We start from the raw sequence: 21,338 nt of genomic DNA, 5'->3' as shown, positions 1-21,338 counted from the left end.
CATTCAGCGATTCATTTTTATATATGTATAGAGATAGAGATTATTTCATAATAATATTATTAATTACCATATTTAGTTCGATATATTTTTTAATCTAAATTCCCAAATACAGCTGAACATAATTTATTTAATAACTAGCTGATTCCCGCGACTTCGTTCGCGTGGATTTAGTTTTAATGAAATCCCGTGGGAACTGGGAACTCTTTGATTTTTCGGTATAAAAAATATCCTATGTCACTCTCCGGGTCTTTAACTCCATGCAAAAAAATCATGCTGATCCGTTGCTCCGTTGCGACGTGATTGAAGGACAAACCAGCAAACCATCTCTTTATAATATGGGTAGCGATAGGCACCTGAACTAGAATGTGAACTCAACTGTGGTAATGAGGTGGTAATAGTGCGTAAATATTCGGTAGTTAAGGTACCTAGTCTCGTAATTTCTAGAAATAAGTTATTATTTTCCATGACAAACAACTTCAGTTAATTAATATTCTAAGGCGTGGACATTATTTGATCGGATGTTCGGTTCCGTTTTGTCTGGTTTTGTCATATAAATGTGCCGTGCGAGGTGATGATGGAATTTTAATTAAAAACTTAAGTATTTTATATTTATTAATAATGTAGGTAACATGGATATTTTTCGAAAAACACATTTTGCCATAATATTTTGCTTAAAGTCCTATTACTTACCTATCTCAGTCTACCTACCTATTTACTTATGATGTAGATTTTAGATTTAATTAATTTTACTTATTATCTAGTCTAGTAGGTTGGTAATAACTATGACTCACGGACAGAGATAATATATTAACAAGTATAATATAATCTCTGCTCACGGACCACCATTATCTTATTACTACCAACCACACATTAACATAAAATATTAGGCAAATATACCTACCTAACTACCTAACTTCAATTAAAGTAATAAAATCGATCTAAGTATACTATATCAAGCAGTTTTTTGCGTCGCAAATTCTACATCGACAACAACAAGTTCATTAAAATAGGACATCACAAGTTTGGCAACAAGGTAGAGTCTACTACTTACCTAGCTATTTTTATTTAATTTTAAAGCTTCATCATCATCATCATCATCATCATCAACCGATAGACGTCCACTGCTGGACATAGGTCTCTCTTGTAGCGACTTCCACACGCCACGGTCTTGCGCCGCCTGAATCCAGCGGCTCCCTGCGTCCGTCCACCTAGTGGGGGGTCTTCCAACACTGCCTCTTCCGGTGCGAGGTCGCCATTCCAGCACCTTGGGACCCCAACGTCTATCGATTTTACGAACTATGTGCCCTGCCCATTGCCACTTCAGCTTCGCAACCCGTTGAGCTATGTCGGTTACTGTAGTTCTCCTACGGATCTTCTCATTTCTGATTTGATCACGTAGAGAAACTCCAAGCACAGCTCTCTCCATCGCCCGCTGAGCGACTCTGAGTTTTCTTATGAGGCCCATAGTTAGCCCATAGAATTTTAAAGCTCACATATAAAGGGAAATGAATCCGACATGTGGTCGCTAACTAGAAGCCTCATAAGAAAGCTCAATAACACAGCGGCTGATAGAGAGAGCTATGTTCGGAGTTGCTCCATGTGATCAAATTAAAAATATCCTAATTTTTAATTTGATATGTAGAAGTACCACGGTAACCAACATAGCTCAACGGGTTGCGAAGCTGAAGCGGCAATGGGCAGCTCAGATAGTTCGAAAAACCGGGACACGTCGGGGTCCCAAGGTGCTAGAATAGTAACCTTGCATTGGAAAACGTTGGAAGACCCCCCCTCTAGGTGAACAGTTGACATCAAACGAGTCGTAGGGAGCTGCTGGAATCAGGCGGCGCGGCGGTCTCTAAAAGAGACCTATGTTCAGCTGTGGACGTTTATAAAAAGGCCCTTCTCTCTATGAATGTTGCAATAATCCTGAAGTACTTATTTAGGTAAACATGTATGGCAAGAAATGATTGAAATTGCAAGTGTAAAGAGTTGTGGTAGATTAAAATTAGAGCAATGCTTGAAATTTTTCAATCTAATCTCAGAATTGCGGTCATAATTTACTTCGAATATGAATGTTTATTGGATATTTTATTTTTCTTTTAATGTTTAAATTATAGTAAAAAAAATAGTTTATCAAACAATAAAAAAATAAGAAATGAAACTCGACTACCATGCTTTTAACAAACAAATGTGAAGTCTGCCAAATGGATAACTCTCAGCTCTCAGGCATGCAGGTTTCCTCACGATGTTTTCCTTCACCATTAAAGCAAGTGCCTATTTAATAGGCTACTTGACTCATATCTAATTTCGTCCAATAAATGATTATTTATTATAGTATTTTGCTTAAGACAACGAAATATATCAATAACAATTATTAAAAACGCAGGATGGATATATAAATCCAATTTAAAAAAATACAATTTTTATTTTTATTTGAAACGCAGAAAACGCTGTCAGCCATGATGTGACGTCATTAAATATGTAAACAAAGAAATGTCATCCCTATGTCACGGAAGTTTATGCTGTTGTTTACAAATGCATGACGTCAGAGCAATGATAATCAATAGGCCAAACATGGCCGACAGTGTTTTCAGCTGTCTATGAAAAATATATGCAGGCGCGCTGCCATTTTAATTGTAAACACTTTGCTCATTGAACATTACGTAGTCGCCCCACCGTCATTTTGAGACAATAAAAGTGAATGCGGCGGTACGAGGAGATTATTATTCGTGTGGCTCTTGCCGAGGGCACTTCTCAGTGGATACTATGTGTATCGTACTGTAGGTTTTATTATTATCATTGTTGTTGTGACCTAATGTGGTTTCAGTTGTTAAAGGTTCAGTACTAGGTTGTCGAAAGTGACGTGATTGTGTGAATGATGGTATAGTGTGTGTTGAATAGCTGTTTATCTGGTAAGTCCTTCTTGTATCGTTCCAATTTGTATTAGACAAACGTGATTGTTGTAGTTGAAGTTAATTGAACTAAGTGTGGTGTGCTAGGTTAGCTGGTTGGTCTGGGGCCGGTATGGGGATGGTCGGAGCCGGTCGCTAGGTAGGGACTTAGCTAGTGTTAGTTAGCGATGTCTAGTCTCATAAGAGACATTGTTATCATGACTCATTATTGACGGTAGGTTAATAGTTGAGGGTAGTCTGTGATATCTCTCGTAGTGTGCAAGAATGATGTTAGTATGCCCACGAAGGCTCGGTTAATCTAAAGGTTGTAATCCTGACGTATCCGGTTAACCATTACCTAAGGTTACTTTTAGTGGTTTAGTCTTCAATCTCGATCATAATAACATACTTCTGGTACTGACGAGCCTAGATCAGAACTGGGATTACCCACACTAAGCCCACATGAGATTACCCACACTAAGCCCACATGGGATTACCCGCAGTTGCGTTAAATTTAATTTAAAGTTAAATTTAGCTCCCGTTTTTTTAATTAATGCATCCTGTAAAAAGGTTGATCATTTTCGTAACCAAACCGATGGCATAACCATGAGCTTGTTTTGTATATTGGAAATTGTATAAAAGGCTTTGTTATGATCGACGAATCATACTTTACTGATAGACTTTAGATCAATTTTAAAACGGAATTTATTCCGTTGTGCCCACGAAAGGTTGATATTGAGGTTATGAACACATCTATGTAAAACACGCTTAACCATCCACTAGTCATGAAGTTTCTCACCAAGATACCTGCAATTTAAATTCGCAGGTTAAGACTATAAAAAGTAGTCTTAGTCATAGTACTTTCCAATCACGCTGTTTACTGTGTGAAAAATTATGATCACAAACTGTACCTACTGTACAAAAAGTTAAAACTTATCGAAAATCTAGTACAGTAATTTTCAGACTACCCGCAAATCTCAGCCAGTTGTTATAAAAACAAATTTTGATGCAGTTCAGTGTTCTTTTTGTAAAAGAGTAACCGTAATGTAGGTAGATGAGTTTTTGCTGAACAATTATTTTTGCCACGAGATAACAAATTGAGTTTCCCGACATAAGACTAGAAATCAATCTTCATGTGGTGTTAGATCGTTGTATGAATAGGTAGACCTGTCGTAATAAGGACAGATGTTATGTTATATTAAGTTCATGAGTCTATCCTGGTAAGGAAGTGTCCTTCCAGATGTTATGAGTCTATCCTGGTAAGGAAGTGTCCTTCCAGATGTTATGGAGTTTATCCTGGTGGGAGTGTCGTCCGGGCCAGACTCGTAAGAGTTGGTTGAGGGGACACACTTCTTCCAGATGGTGTGAGTTTATCCTGGTAAGAGTGTCGTCCGGGCCAGACTCGTAAGAGTTGGTTGAGGGGACACACTTCTTCCAGATGATGTGAGTTTATCCTGGTAAAAGTGTCGTCCGGGCCAGACTCGTAAGAGTTGGTTGAGGGGACACACTTCTTCCAGATGGTGTGAGTTTATCCTGGTAAGAGTGTCGTCCGGGCCACACTCGTAAGAGTTGGTTGAGGGGACACACTGCTTCCAGATGTTATGAGTCTAGCCTGGTTGAGGGGTGTCGTCCGGGCCACGCTCAAAAGAGCTGGTTGGAGGGACACACTTGCTCAGTCCAGATGATAGTTGATCCTGGTCGGATAGAACTGCGGCTTGTAGTACTTGATGATTGGAAATTGTGCGCGCTTGATCATACTAGCGCCCGAGGACGGTCGCATATCAGAATGGCCGTGATGGTGCTAGTCACACCCTCCGTAGTCGTGTTAGATGATGGTATAAGATCATGGACCCAAACATACAACCAACAAAAAAAAAAACTTTGTTTGTAAAGTTTAATTAGATGACATCGAGTTTCTTGCTGGTTCTTCTCGCTAGGTCGTGGGGTTCCGAACCAGTGGTGGATTTGATTTAGAAGTTCTAAAAAAAAAAAAAAACGTTTAGATAGTTAATTGATTTAGAAGTTGCAATAGCAATTGAGCTCCAATCAAATGAAGTGTAAGGAATGTAGTCAGGATGGAAGAGCGATAAATGATTTTGTGGTTATGGTTTTGTCCTCACATGCTTTGTAATACTTGGCGTACGTGGACGTACGCATGTCAGAATGGCCGTGCAGGCGCGCTGCCATTTTAATTGTAAACACTTTGCTCATTGAACATTACGTAGTCGCCCCACCGTCATTTTGAGACAATAAAAGTGAATGCGGCGGTACGAGGAGATTATTATTCGTGTGGCTCTTGCCGAGGGCACTTCTCAGTGGATACTATGTGTATCGTACTGTAGGTTTTATTATTATCATTGTTGTTGTGACCTAATGTGGTTTCAGTTGTTAAAGGTTCAGTACTAGGTTGTCGAAAGTGACGTGATTGTGTGAATGATGGTATAGTGTGTGTTGAATAGCTGTTTATCTGGTAAGTCCTTCTTGTATCGTTCCAATTTGTATTAGACAAACGTGATTGTTGTAGTTGAAGTTAATTGAACTAAGTGTGGTGTGCTAGGTTAGCTGGTTGGTCTGGGGCCGGTATGGGGATGGTCGGAGCCGGTCGCTAGGTAGGGACTTAGCTAGTGTTAGTTAGCGATGTCTAGTCTCATAAGAGACATTGTTATCATGACTCATTATTGACGGTAGGTTAATAGTTGAGGGTAGTCTGTGATATCTCTCGTAGTGTGCAAGAATGATGTTAGTATGCCCACGAAGGCTCGGTTAATCTAAAGGTTGTAATCCTGACGTATCCGGTTAACCATTACCTAAGGTTACTTTTAGTGGTTTAGTCTTCAATCTCGATCATAATAACATACTTCTGGTACTGACGAGCCTAGATATATTTTTAAATTAAAGTTTTACGGTTTTTAGGGCGCAAAAAAATATAGTGTTAATTTTTTTGATCTAATAGGACAAATATTAACCATTTAAGACCTACTTAAAAAAAGTGTCAAGTAGCCTATTGCTGGCTCTGAAAAGTTAGAGGTGCGTGCCCGGGATCGAACTCCCCGATCGAAATATTTGTATGGACGTATGGATCTCTTTATCGTGGAAAGATTTTTATGCGGAAGAATCCCTCAAAGCAGGAAAAGTTGTTGATAAAAACTAGTCTTTAAAGTTACTCCAATCTAAGTGAGCTATGCTTACATGAACCTAAATTCCTCGACATGCAAGGTGCGGCGAGCAGGTTGGCGCTGTTTGATTATATTATGTGTCTCGTTTTTAGGGTTCCATATCCGCAGGGTGCCAACGGGACCCTAATAATTATTAAGGCTTTGCTGTCCGTCCGTCTGTCGGTCCGTCCGTCCGTTTGTCTGACAGCGAGCTGTATCTCCTGAACCGTAATAGGTAGAGAGTTGAAACTTTTACAGAATAGGTACCTATGTATTTCCTCTATTCACGCTATAACAACAAATAATAAAATTTTAAAAATACCTATCGAGATGGCCTCCCCAAGTCGATCATCCATCCAATTGACGACTTGGTTCTACGTTGCTTAACATTTACAATTGATTCTTAGACTGCATCATCACTTACCACCAGGTGAGATTGCAGTCAAGGGCTAACTTGTATCTGAATAAATAAATAAAATAAAGGTACTCGCGGACTACGCCGCGACAGGTTGAGATGGCAATCGGGGTATGAGGCGGGGGGACGCTCCGCACACCCGCATGTCACCCGCACTACCCCGCACTGGGTTAGCGTGGGGGCTGTGCGGGTGTAGGTTTTGCCACCCCGTTTGCCATTTCAATCTGTCGCAGATAGGAGCCATAAAAAAAAAAATGTGTTATTTCTTGTACGATGGTACAGAACCCTTCGTATGCAAGTCTGACTCGCACCTCCCCGATTTTTACTACCTACATCTTGTTTAGGTGTCTAGTAGAAATTTAGAACGATCTACTTCCAAGTTTTGTTTAGATTTAGAGTTATTTGTGGTTTAATCTAAAACAGACGATACCCGCGACTTGGTCCGCGTGGATTTAGAATTTGAAATGAATTTTAAATTTATTTATTTCATGGAGGACAGTCTGTGCCAACTACTGGCTTAGAAAACAGTTTCTACTGAGAAGAGCTGGCAAGAAACTCAGTAGTTGCTCTTTTTTTAAACAAAATTAAGTACGTTTTCAAAATCCTGTTTCTTTTTATAAAATTAGCCTGTGACTGTTCTCTTTAACCACATCCATACAAAGCTGGTGTACTTACCACCTAGGTATTGTATTCGTAATATCAAAATCGGTTGAAAAGTATTATGGACAAATCAGAGATTGTTAAAATGTAAATATGTAGAAAAGTTACGTATTGTTTTGTTTCTTAATGACTTTATAAATATAGTTTATTTAATTATTCATTATACTTAGAAAGTTATAATTTAATTGTGACTAAAAAGTCGAGTTATTATAAAAAATATTTAAATTGACTTTATTTTTGTTGTATCAAACAATCAAATTGTTACGAAATGAATAAGCAAAAGAGTAGTTTTTGAATTTTATGTGTAATTATTTTTTCTGGCTGACTGACAGATCTATCAATGCACAGCTCAAACTACTTAACGAATAGGGCTGAAATTTGGCATGCAGATAACTATTATGACATTCCCTAAGAAAGAATTTTGACCCCTGGAGGGGTAAAATAGGGATTTGTGAGTAGTCCACGCGGACGAAGTCGCAAGCATAAGCTAGTTATAGATAATTTATTGCTTATCAAAATTAAGCTAATATTATCATAAGATAAAAAGTTTTATAATCATTTTCATTAAATAATTCATACGAAATTCAGTGAATGTGAAGTAGAGCAGTGGTGATGGTGATTACAAAGCTCGATACAAAAGACTTCAACGCGCACACGTCTCAAGGTTAGCCGAGATGCGACTCTCTTGGCTGTGCTAAAATCGTTATTACGGTCATGACTACATCAAAAATAGTATATTTAGACAATATATTTAGTTTTCTCCGTGCGTCGGTCCTATAGCATTATCACTAACATCTGATAATAACGATTGAGAGGGGTTTAGGCCTTAGTCTGGCAAGCTGGCCAAATGTGGATTGGTAGACTTCACATACCTACTTTTATTATGAAGAATTTTCTTACAATTTCCTTCACCGTTAAAGCAAATGATAAGTATAAAAGTAGTTGCTTAAAAACGCACATAGCACCGAAAAGTTAGAGGTGCCTGCCCGGATCGAACCCCCGACCCCCCAAGTAGATGTCTTAACCACTAGCCATTACTGATTTTTCAGGTAAGAATTTTTTCAAGGGTAGGGTTTTATTTTAGAGGCGAATACCAAAACGAATTAATATTTCTAGGAAATCAAAAACCAACAGTGGATCGGCGGGTTACGTAAATCCATGCTTAATTACGAGACACATAACGTAAGGTCGTAGAAAGTGAATCGACTTGTGTGAACCGTCAAAAAAACCCGCCATCTTGCCAGTCTGTGGCGCGAAGTCCGATCGAAACGACGTTTCCCGCCAAACTATTTGAACGTCAAAAATCCCCTGTCATACGAAACATTTTTTTTTCGTGAACCTGAGTTGCCAGTGTCAAATATTATATTTTTTTTAAATTAGTGTCGCGATGTTGTGATAGTGAGTTTTGTGCCTAAAATAACATTTTCGGATTTTTTATGCATGTTCATTTAAAAATGGGGAACTCCGATGGGAGAAAGTATACGCATCTAAAAATGGTAAGAGCTATTTTTTAATCATTCAATTATCTAAGACCTGTTTTACAGGAAATGTGCAGCTGTCGGAAAGCTTCAGAAAAACTGCGTGAGAAGTGATCATATCAAACTAGATTTTCTTGTAAGAATTAATTACTAACCACTTTATGTCCTACCTTTTTAAATTCATTAACTAGTGCTGCAATCAGACCTGCAGCTGGCACGTAACAATGCAGTTTAATGTAGAACGCTTGCCTAAAATAATGCACTTGACTTGAAGGTACCTATATAGGTATACCTAGATGCCTAAGGAAAATTTACAAATATAAAAATTAATGTTAGTCTGTTCGTTACCTATGCGTTTGCGCAACGTTCATCCGATTGAGTTGAAACTTTGTACAGTTGTTGTTAGCACTTGCGTGAAGGTTTTTGATATAGTACCATCAATATACAATAAGTAGTGTGCGAGTTGCATTGTTACGCATGCCGAGTATTAGTTCATTTTAAAACAACTCATCGAATTTAGAATTTACTCCTCTGGAAGTCGGTTAATATATTAAATAACTAACAATATTTTAATGCAAACCTGATAATTATATAACAACTTAATACAAAATTTACATTTCAAAATGCTTAATCACGTAACATATGGTAATTGTCACTTTTACTCCACCTCGAATTAACATTAAAGTCGAATAACTGGTATAACTAAATCATAATAACTCTGTATCAGAGTTTCTCCCCATTAGGTTGTTGATTTTCCGTTCAGTATTTAAACAACGCAATTGGTAGATCGCTTCCAATGTTGCAACATTGAAATTATCCTTTTCCATTCTATATAATTGAATACGCAAGGAAGAAGTGAATGGTTCCGTCTTACAGATACTTACGCTTAAAATATATTATATTTAAATATATAAAAAAAAAGTTGACTGACTCACTGGCTGACTGACTGATCTATCAACGCACAGCTCAAACTACTGGACGTATCGGGCTGAAATTTGGCATGCAAATAGCTGTTATGACGTAGGCATCCGCTAAGAAAGGATTTTTGAAAATTCAACCCCCAAGGGGTGAAATAGGGGTTTGAAATTTCTGTAGTCCACGCGCACAAAGTCGCGAGCATAAGCTAGTTCTAATATATTTTACCTTAATAAAAGCCTGCTCTGCGAACATTCCAATGGGTAGGAACGTTTTTCTACTATGAATTTTGGGTGAGAGAGTCATGGTCTTCAGTTTCTTCAACCAATAGATGTTTACTGCTGGATATACTAAGGTCATTTGTAGGGATTATCCACGCCCCACGGTATTGTGCCGCCTGAATCCTGTGACGTCCTATGAGGCTCATTTTATTTTTCTCCTAAAGGGCATGAAATTTGGTATGAAAGTACGTCATTTTTCAAGACATAGCCCTGAAAACTGATATTTGGATGTGACCACACGAGCAGGTGGATCACCTAATGTTAAGTGATTACCGCGACCCATGAACATATTTGCAGCAATAGAGGAATCGCTAAGGCATTGTCAACTTTTCATGTTTTTAAAGATATTCTTATAGAGAGAAAGAGAGCCAGCGTGTGCCAGAATATCGTCATTTTAAGTTTCTCTGCGTATGGCACAGGGAGGAACGATCAGCCACTAAGTATGAGGTTTGGATCATGGTGGCCTTGGGAGAATAACAGGTAACAAAGGTGTAAAAAATCAAAGTATAAAATCGAATCAGTACCCTTATTATAAATGCGAAAGTGTGTTTGTTTGTTGGTTTGTTGGATTATTGGTTTGATGGTTTGTTGGTTTGTCAGTTTGTTGGTTTGTCCTTCAATCTCGTCGCAACGGAGCAACGGATTGACGTGATTTTTTGCATGTGTATAGTTAAAGACCTGGAGAGTGACATAGGCATTATATCCCGGGAAATCAAAGAGTTCCCACGGGATTTCTTAAAAACCTAAATCCCCGCGGTCGAAGTGACGGGCATCAGCTAGTTATTTTATAAACGCTGAAAGTTTCTCTGCGTATTGTCCCAAACCGGCGGCGTGACGTGGCAACCCCCTGCCAGGCACCACCTAAAGTTTAAAAGGTTGCTCGCGGGCTCTTTCCAATTTAAATGACAGAATAAAACTGTCGTATTCTGTTATCGTAGTGTCTGCGTGGTTAACATACTAACGCTTTGAAGTCAATTATTTATGCGACGCAATGGTCGTAGGCTTGCGTGTCGGCATGAGTCGCGGTTATTAAAATAATTAGGTGAAGGATGGATATTTGAAACTATGTTAGTTTGGACGCATGTAATGATAAGATAATAATTATTACCTATTTACCCGGAAAAGAAATCTAGCTTGAGTGATATTTTAAAGTAAAAAAGTAATAAAATTTAGGACCTTAATTACCTAGGTATTATTTTCTATGTTGATATTATTTATACAAATAATATTTTAAGGTAATATTAAGAGACCTTAATAGAATTGAATGCCTCAAGTACCTAACTATTTTTTATAAAAGTATTTATTTTTTGTAAAAATAATGAAAACATGTAACTAAGTGGAGCATACTAATTTGAATAAATAAATATTCAATAATGGTAGTAAGAATCCTCGAAAGTTGGATAGGTAACTCTGAAAATTCTATCCATACTTTGTTCAAGTAATAAACCTACTTACACTTACTTTTTAGGAGATGCCATACCTACAAATAATTAAATAACTTTGTTGTTGTTACAACCGTACAACAAAAGTATGTATTTTGCTATTTATCTTTTGAAAATAGTTTAACCAAAATTATAATTGTAATCCTTTAAAGTCTCTAGTTAATACTAGAATCGCAAAAAAATATAATTTTGTTTAAAATACGGGGCTATGGTATGAAGCACTCAATATAATTTCGAAAAATCAACGTTATTGCCTCTATCTATGATAATAATTGATACCTATACTCGTATTTCCACCGTGACCTCTGAAATCTGTTAAAGGTGAACTACATACATACGTAGTTATATGACAACTATCTAAGGATTTAGTTATCTATTATATTATTTTCGCATGTTAACTAATTAAGAGACAACCTATTAACAAATAATTTGAAGTATTTGCCCTGGCCTGGTACGATTACATAATGATTAGAAATTATCTCAATTTGAAATATTATATTTTTTTTTGAATTATTAAATATATAAGAAACCTGTATATATCTGACTAAAATATGTCATCATTGTAATACTTAATTCATACCTAATTAGTAAAAGTTCAAGGATTTTCCTGTGTCGTCCGTGATCTATACGAATTTTAGTTGCATAATTTTTTATCCGCTATGCTGATTTTATTGATTTGGATTTATAATAATAATAATTTTATTTGTATAAAAAAGAACATGATGTTCCTCAGTGAATAAACAGGCTTTTTTGTCATCTTTACAGTTTTAAGATGTCTATTGCACCTGCAGGCTGCAACGACATCAAAGAGATCAAGCTCATTGAATAAAGATCATCGTGTCATAATTTTAACATCCCGGACATGCTCTATCTACGGTATCAATCGATTCAGATTGAAATGTATTCGTATATCTCTATAAAACATCTAACTAATAAAAGCGGAGTCTTTTCTATGACACGGCTGTTCTTTCTTTAGTTTTAAAGGCATATAAGTTTTAACTATTTTAAAAATTTCTACATTTAGGATTTAACATGCCATATTTTTAAGTGTTTAGTTTCACCTTATTTTTCTTTGAGGAAAATTCGAGTTCAAACGAATTTACCTGACGTTATTTCTCAAATATAACTCTTAAAAAGAGAAAAAAAAATTAAAAGTGATTATTTATCTTTTTTTTAAGTCAAAAAACAAGATATTTGAATTTTTAATGGTAATTAATGGTTTACCTACACTTCAAGGAAATTTCTAAAGTACTTAGTTTCGATAACCGCAACGTGTTGACACGTAGATGGCATTAACAGTCACTTCAGTATTGAATGAAAATACATTCTAAAATTTAAGCACTGGCAGCAAGTGAACCGTGGCCTAGCGGTCTAAGGCGCTCTGGGCGCGATATGGGGAGACGCAGGTTCGAATCCTGCCGGTCCGCAATTTTCGATATGTATTTAAAAATTATTTATAAAACAAGATAGTCAAAGCATACAAGCATTCGTATATTCGAGATGGAGCGGAATGCGTAGGGAATGTGCGCGGGCGCAGCGTACTCAACTACTCAGCGTAGCCAAGGCCGAAGGACTGCCTACAGCCTAGTGATACTAGCTGCAACGTATTTTAATTATAAATAATCGTATGCTTCACTGGAGACGAACTTATTTTTCCAAATTTACATACGAAAGTCTGTTAAATGCTTTATTATGTCGACCTTCCTGCATAAAATATGCTGTCATTATCCTGAACAACCTCTCGCCGGCCCACTACTGATCGAAGGAGTTGACTGACTACACGCACCTTTAAAAACATTATGGAGAACTCTCAGGGATGCAGGCTGCCTACGACGGTTTTTATTTACCGTTAAAACGAAGTTATATTTAACGGTCTTAGAGGTGCGCAGCCGGTATTGAACCCCCGACCTCTCGAATAGGAGACCGTCATCTCAACCACTGCGCTATCACCACTTCGTAATAGAATAATGTCTGATATTATAATTAAAAAAATATTCAATATCATATTTTGTACGTAACAATTCAGTCCGGAAATTCAGCTAACACTCTCACTACATTTTCAAGTGGACATACTTAATTTATTTAATGTCTTGTTTGAAATAGTGCCTGTAATAAAACTAATTTAGAAAGTAAGTCTTATTTATGAACCTACAAGATATTATTTTATACAAAAAACCTACAATTAATTAGTAAACTAAACTAACCGCCTCGTAACTAACAGTTTTGTCACTTCTAGTTTCTTAGGGTAGATAAGTAAACTGTAAAAAAAAATTAAGGTCTAAATCTATTTATATAGAATTAGACCTTAATTTTTTTTTAACAATTTGTGAAATTCCACCGAATTTTATAAATATAATATATAATGTGAATAAACCCTAACGGTTCATATTAGGGAAGTAGTTGGAACTTAAAAGAAAGTAAAAACATAAAGAAAGAATTAAACGCGCGCAAATGCTTTCTCTAATTACTGTCCACTTTTGTCTAACATGTTCATTTCTCAAGGCATTTTGCTCAAAATGCTTGCGGCATTAAAAAAATCTTAAATGAAAGCTTGTAACACAATAGTTATGAAGTGAGAGTCATTTTAAAATGGTTGTTTGGCCTTTTATTGTTCTACGTTGCTATTAAACTTTTATTAAAATATTTATATGTTCCTATAGGTCGTTTACGTAATCCTAAACTTTATTTCACTTTATTTACGATAAAATACGATAGACTCCTAGATACTTTTCGGTCGACGATTCTTACTAAGTTGGGTATTGTACTGGCAACATCTCTATGGCATGCCTCAGTATCACATTATGTTCTTCTTCTTCTTTGCGTGCCTCTCCGACTAGCGAAGGTTGGGAGTCAGCTTAGCGTATTCCACTCTGTTCTTCGCGAGGCGAAATATTTCTGCAGCACTCGTGATTCCCGTCCACTCCCGGATGTTGCGCAGCCAGGACTTTTTCTGCGACCGACGCCTCTTCTTCCGGCAACTTTTCCCATCATGATGAGTTGTAGGAGTTCGTACCTCTCGTGCCTAAGCACGTGCCTCAAATATGTGACTTTCCTCATCTTGATCGGGCGTAAATGAAGCTTTATAAATAAAGAAATCTGAATAAGGCAACGTCACCTTCTACGGTGAAAACCTTTAGGATTTTAATCCTTTTAACAATCATCATCAACTAGTGGGAACGCGTTAACCAAAAGATTCATTCGAAAGGTGTCATTATGATCGCCTTCAAGGTTGTGGTCAGCCTCAATGTCGACAAGTAGGTACGGTATTATCTTGAAGGAATTCGCATCGCGAGGCAATCCGGCTGAGTTTAATGAATTCTTAATATCATTCGTCCAGCTTGTTCAACATGTTGAGGCTAGCATGTTTTGTAGCTTTGATACGTTGATTGATAGGACCTTATTACTATTACGATGTTTTCCTTTCCCATTTAAATGTTTAGACCCATTACTAATCGACTAATCGCCCGGCAACTCAGTCGACGGCGACTGTTAGAATCTGTACAGTAAGAATCTGTAAAGTAAGGCCAAAAGTGATGAACATCGATCTTTAGAAGGAGATAGCAGATTTGTAGAGCACTGTCTCGGTCGTTAAAACCGACAAAGCGTCATATGGGTATGAGTGACAGAGACACCGCTCTACAAAGCTGAAATGTCATTCTAAAGGCCGATGTTCATCACTTTCGGCCACGTTCTGTAATTAAGGTGAAAGGCACCGTCTTTGCGTACGAAGTATCGTATCAGGATCGTACAGGATCGAACTCCAGCCAGTAGGAATTCTTTTATTTTCCGTTACAAAAAGGTAGTCTTCCCTGGAATGTAAGTTATCTCTGTACCAATTTTCGTCAAAAATGGTTTAACAGATGGCCCGTGTAAAGCTAGCAGACAGATAAACAGACAGAAACATTTTCGCCTTTATAATATTAATAAGTAGTATGGATATGGGTTCCATGGGGAGTTATTAATTTGCCGAGATAAGAAGTAACCTACGTCAGTGTCCGGGATGCAATTTATCTCTAAACTAAATTTCAAATCGATCGATCAAGCAAAATGGATTAAACAGATGGGCCGCGATAATGTAACAGACAGACACACTTTCGCATTAGGTATAATTATTATAATGATTGAAGTTAATGTATGATGATTCAGCTGATACAGGTGTCTCGATACTCGATCCATATTTTAGGCCGATGTTTCGTAACGTACAAGAATGTCGGGTCTACCCGATCCGGTAGTTGCCGTATACATCGAGAAATAATGGTGCAAATAGCAAGTAGTTGCGTGATCTCGGCATCTTGGCATAGAAAGCGTTGTTTGTATATGAGTTAACAGATGAGCCAATGCTCGCTTGTTTGCTCTTTTCAAGGAAATGAGACTGAAATATTCCTAGCCATGACATAACATTATGAGATAGCCTGATATGAGATAGTTCTTGCAGATTCTTCTGATATAAAAGGATATAAGGATGAAGATATCGTAGTCGTAAATGGGTTATATATATCTAGGCCGATAATCTTGAAAGTTAAAATCTGATTCATTAGAATATGAAGATTCATCAGAGAACACAAAATGAAAGGTCATCTATGATTCTTTACTGATACTTACCTATATTTTAATTATTTTGAAGAATTCTCGCGACACAAGCTAAGCAACAAAATATATCTTGATAATTTATAATGTTTCTGTCGTGGAAAAGCTTTGCATAGTCAACAATGGACAATGTAAGGTCTAGGATTTAAGTTTTATCACATTACAGCGGGTAATAGAGTAGTCAAATACTTAAATGTTAGCATGGTTGTTATAGCATGTAGCATAGGCACATCGTGAGGAAACTTGCATGCCTGAGAGTTCTCCATAATGTTCTCAAAGGTGTGTGAAGTTTTGCCAATCTGCATTAAGCCAGCATGGCAGACTATGGCTAAAACCATTCTCATTCTGACTCCTGAAACACACTACCTCAGGGGCTTAAAGCTTGTTGTAAACTACATATTTATCAAGAAGATAATAAAGATTAGACCCGAGATGAGAGGAGACCTGTGCTCATTAGTAAGCCGGAAATGGGTTGATCATGTTGATGATGGTGAAGGAGCCCTGCTTTACATACGTGTTTTGAGTCTGCAGGCACTTGACCCATATATTTTTATTTGTTTTCAATTAGTTACTTGGTTACCCACGCACTGTGTTTGTTTAGTAAAATATTAAATTATTTTCAGTAACATATCGCTTCATTGTTCGTTAATTGGTCATTGTTTTGGTATAGATCGGCAGGATAAGCCGAGCTTTCCGGTACGGCATGGGAAACACTAAGTTTTAATGATAGCTATTCGTAGCAAAGGGATCTAAGTTTCATTGAATGATGCCTTGAGATGTGAAGGTCCTTTAGTTTGTTTTTCAAATGTTAAGTAATATTATGTAAATTAGTGAAACATTTAAGTAAGTATTATTTTGTCATCGTTCATCTAGATTTATGCTTTTCAATTTTTTTAACACCTACGATGAATTTCACTTGTAATTTGTAGTAAAAATTGTACTTTAAACAATTCATAGATGTTACGATTATTTTAAGAACACTTACTACTGATACCTATGATCTAACCTATATTCCCCAAGTACCTTATTTCGAATGGTTCACTATATTTATGATTCCTAAAATAGGCAAGAGAATATTTATAGGCCCTGGCATTTCTAGTCAAAAATCTTAGGTATTTTTTAATGTTCTAAAATAAAAAATAGCCTTGTTATAGCATTTTCCAGGTCTTCACAGATATTTACGTGCAAAAAATGCTCTATTTTGGTCTGATTAAAGGACAAACCAACATACACTTTCGTTAGTACGGAATATCAAATTACACCATAACACCTAAATTTCTTCTCTTTCAAGGCTAATTAATTTTCGGTAATATTCTACTAGTTAAGTAATAGTTTCGTCAGTCCACGGCAGGTAATCACGGGAGAATTGCAACATAGAGACAACACAATTGTCATTATAGTAATTACGCTTATTAATGCTGAAATATTTTCGTATTAAAGCAAATTATGCTGTCATGAAACATGTATTCAAATAGATACGATTAATGTTAATTGCATTAATTAATAAATACTTCATATTTAGGTCAGTAAGTAATATTTTATCTTACTTTGCTTATCTCATTTAAAAAGTGCGTTTAAAGCATAAAATTTTGTGATACTCGTTTTAGTTTTGCTTCCAAAACCGTTATTTCTGTAAATACTTACCGAATAAAAAAGTATTTACACTCGCTGCGCTCGCGCTCCTAAAAATCCTTGACAACTAATTTAAAAGAAAGAAAATCTGTACTGTACCAATTTAATAATCCCACACATTTTGTTTCTCAGAAATAAAGGAAGGTCTGGCCGCCGCGGCAATTGGGATCTATCCGATGCCGAAAAAATCACGAACAGTGTAAACTTTACGTTTTAAAATTTTGCTTGGAAGCTTAAAGATGTTAAAAACTAATGGAGTTAACCTTTTATAATATTAGATATTATGTCTATACTTAATAATAAAACTGTAGTATCGTTCTAATTGGTCACAAAAATAATTAAGTAGGTTGTTTTTATGCACGAACAGAAAACATTTCGTATACTTACCTACACAAAAAAATATTGACGGACTGATACGTAGGTATTATGTTGGTATAAAAACCCGGGAAGAGGAAAAATACAGCTTATTGGGTTATAATGACTCAAGTATTGGTAGTCATAGATAACCAGAATTTGCCCTTGTATTATAAATATTATTTAAATACAGAACAGAAATAATTCAAAATGGCAAAAACCGTTCTTTAATACACAAATAATAAGTAGGTAGGTAGGTATAATTTAATTATCTAGGAGGTACTTATTCTCTGTTAAATATATTTCGATTTTTAGCTCATTTAAATTTTAGGCCTGTAACAGTCAATGATTGGATTTTATATTAATTTCATTTTGTAATATATAATATTAAAAATAAATGTTTTATATTTCTAACATCAACATAATATTTTCAATCTATTTTAAAATGTAACGCATTGACCTAACATAGTTACATCATTTATCATATTGTAATATTATGTAGGTCCGGTAATCTATTTAAAACTTATATAAAATGCGCGATATTATAACATAATATAATCAGCCCAAAAATCGAGGTCAATTGATATAAATAGTGAAATCATTAATTGACTATATTATATGAAATAATTATAATAAAATGACCATAATTTGGCCATTTCATCTATAATCAAAATATCAATCATTCAACTAAAAAGTAATTTATTATTTAGATTTCAAAATATATCACAGAATTCTGTGATATTATATTCAATTAATTATTACACGCACGATCATTACCCTACTTTTTAAAATGGCAATGTTATTAACGAATGTAACGAAAAACAAAAAACAAAATCTCCGATTTTGAAAATGTAGATTGGCTTCCTAATTCCTCGCGATATTTTCCTTCACCGTTACAGCAAGTGGAGGCTGACGTCTTAAGCACTAGCAGGACTAAACTATAACCACTTTTAAGTAATCCATTGAAAATCTTCACTTCAATGTAACTTTTCTTTTTTTCTTTTTGCTTTTGTATTTGTTTTAATTGGTTAAGTTAAGAATTTCTTGTTTTTCCGTGTAAGGTATTTAAAATTAATAATTATAAAAGGACTGACATGTACATAACTACATAGCTATAAAAACGCATAAATAAAAATAAAGAAAAAATGATTAAGCAGACTACGGTGAAATCGCGTGACTTATAAAGATTTTTCATAATAAAGCTTCATAAAAAAATTGATATATTAATTTACACAGTGTACCTACTTGTGGGAAAACAGACTACACTTCCTCATAGACAAGTAGCGATCAAGGTACAGCAGTCACCTAATTTTGGTCTCGTAACAATGCGGTTGAGACCTACTACAGGTACCGCGGTTTACTGCAATCCAGTTTAGTAATGAAAACATTATTAGTTGTTCAGGATAGCCGCGGTTATCCGGCCGCGTTGAGAAGGTCGCGCGTCGGCAACGGCTCGCGTGTTACGCGACCGCGTACGACTAGCGGACCACACATGGACTTTCATACACGACAACGAAAAATGAACACGTCAGACGATTCTGTGTCTTAGTTAATTTATTAGTTGTTCTCTTAAATAATAAAAATATAACGTGTAATACAGTTCACTATTTTATTGGACGCCGAGATATCCCTCAACAATACGTGCAGGGCACTTGGCTCCACTATATGTTACCGGTTACGATTAGAAGACTTTTTTAAGTTATAGACTAGCGCTTGGTTGTTATCAGATCTGTTGGCAAGTGATGATGCAGCTTACGATGGTGTGCGCATGCCTCACCTTCCAGTCAAGAGTGAATAGCGATCTAGTAAATCACTCTTGACTCGAAGGTACCTATATTAAAAGTGGAGGTGGGAAAACTGTAAAGTCACTTTTCATGATGAGATAGATTAATTAATTACACTAAATTAAAAAAAGACTTGACTGCCCCGTCAAAAAACGGGCTAAAAAAATGGGTAATAGAGTCCCGTTGGCAGCCTTCTGGGACGGAACCCTAAACATTAAAGAAGAAAGATTTCAAGAAAATTTCATAAATTTTCTATTTTTTTTGTTGCTGATGCTTTATTTTTCTGTTTATTTACTTCATTGTTTGTATTTTATTTTTGTTATTTCTGTTATGTTATTTTTGTAAACATTTGTTAAAATATGATAGAAAATAGAAAGTGCTTTTTTTATTGAAACATCCCTTCGTTGTCTCAATATAATATTCGGCTGATGAGCTGTGGTTATATTTATACGACATAGGCAATGTTCACATTCACCTACTTAAATCCCAAAGCTTAAAAACTCTGTTTTTAACTGTTAAAACTGTTTTTTTGTGTTTTTGTATAAATCTCTGATCGTTATCTAAATAAAATCTACAACATAAGCAATGTTCACACTTACATAAATCAAGCGCAGTAGCCCATCCGTTCATAAACACGCAAGTCATAAACCACGGCGTATGATTTCGGCCAACACATTATCATCCGAAATGAGCCTCGGCGACTTTTGAGAGAAATTCCGTTACGTAAGCTCGTTACGGCCGCAAATTTACGATGATACCGATAGCTCTGTTAGGTAATCGTTATATTTGGAGTTTAGTTCGAAGTATATAATCAGATATAAGTATTTTTGTTTGGTGTAGAATAACGCATTATATTATTATTGTCGCTCTCACTGAAAAAGTCAAATAAAAATCGAATAATTTGATACCTGACTTACCTTCTCCTCTCTAGTAGTAGAGGGTGTAATATTATTTAGATTTTCTTTTTTGCTACTTTACCGTAGCATGCACAATGCACAGACATCGAATCTTTTGGAAATGGTTTAACCTTTACACTACTTTAAACCTGAGAGCAACAAAATGTTCCTAAAGTTGCATAGGTATCGATTTTCTAATCAAATCGTATATTCTTCTTCAATATTCAATAAAGGTACATCTTTACATAGTAGGTATAAAATAAAGTCGCTTCCCGCTGTCTGTATGTATGAACGCGTAGATCTTTTAAACTAGGTACGCAAGGGATTTTAATGTGGTTTTCACCAATAGATAGAGTGATTCAAGAGGAAGGTTTATAGGTATAGTTTAAGTCTCAAAAAATTAGAGATCCCTAGGAAAATTGAAATCTCACTGACACCACATTAGTATCTACACTGCACCCATGCGAAGACGGGGCGGGTCGCTAGTACTTATATAAAAAAAGAAAAGCTGACTGATGCGGCTGTAATTTCGCATGCACATAGCTATTATTCACTAAGAAAGGATTTTTGAAAATTCCACCCCTATAACTCCCGAGTCACTCAGCGAAGCTGAAGTAGCAATGGGCAGTCAAAAAACCGATAGACGTTAAGGACCCAAGGTACTAGAATGGCGACCTTGCATGTGAAAACCCCTCATTAGGTGGACAGATGACAACATTCAAACGAGTCGCGAGGAGCCGCTGGGTTCAGACGGTGCAAGACCATGGTGTGTGGACCCTACAAGTGTAGGAGGGCGGTCGGTGCATACAGCGCGCTGCACGTTAGTATAACAGACACCTCCTCAAATT

At 36.2% G+C, this 21,338-nt stretch overlaps 1 protein-coding gene across 1 annotated transcript in view; it reads left to right on the top strand.

Moving 5' to 3' along the window:
• Positions 1-8,378: 8,378 nt before the first annotated feature.
• The window catches only part of Cht6 (Chitinase 6), a 69,920-nt gene continuing 56,960 nt past the window's right edge, over positions 8,379-21,338 (top strand). The window contains exon 1 of the mRNA XM_034976142.2: positions 8,379-8,617. Coding sequence (XP_034832033.1) covers positions 8,558-8,617 — 60 coding nt within the window. The 5' untranslated portion in view covers positions 8,379-8,557. The remainder of the gene's footprint in view (positions 8,618-21,338) is intronic.

Source organism: Maniola hyperantus, chromosome 15 (genome assembly GCF_902806685.2).
Source record: "Maniola hyperantus chromosome 15, iAphHyp1.2, whole genome shotgun sequence".
Lineage (NCBI taxonomy): Eukaryota > Metazoa > Arthropoda > Insecta > Lepidoptera > Nymphalidae > Maniola > Maniola hyperantus.
Note: the sequence above shows the minus strand (reverse complement) of the source record. Positions and strands in the feature narration are given on the sequence as shown.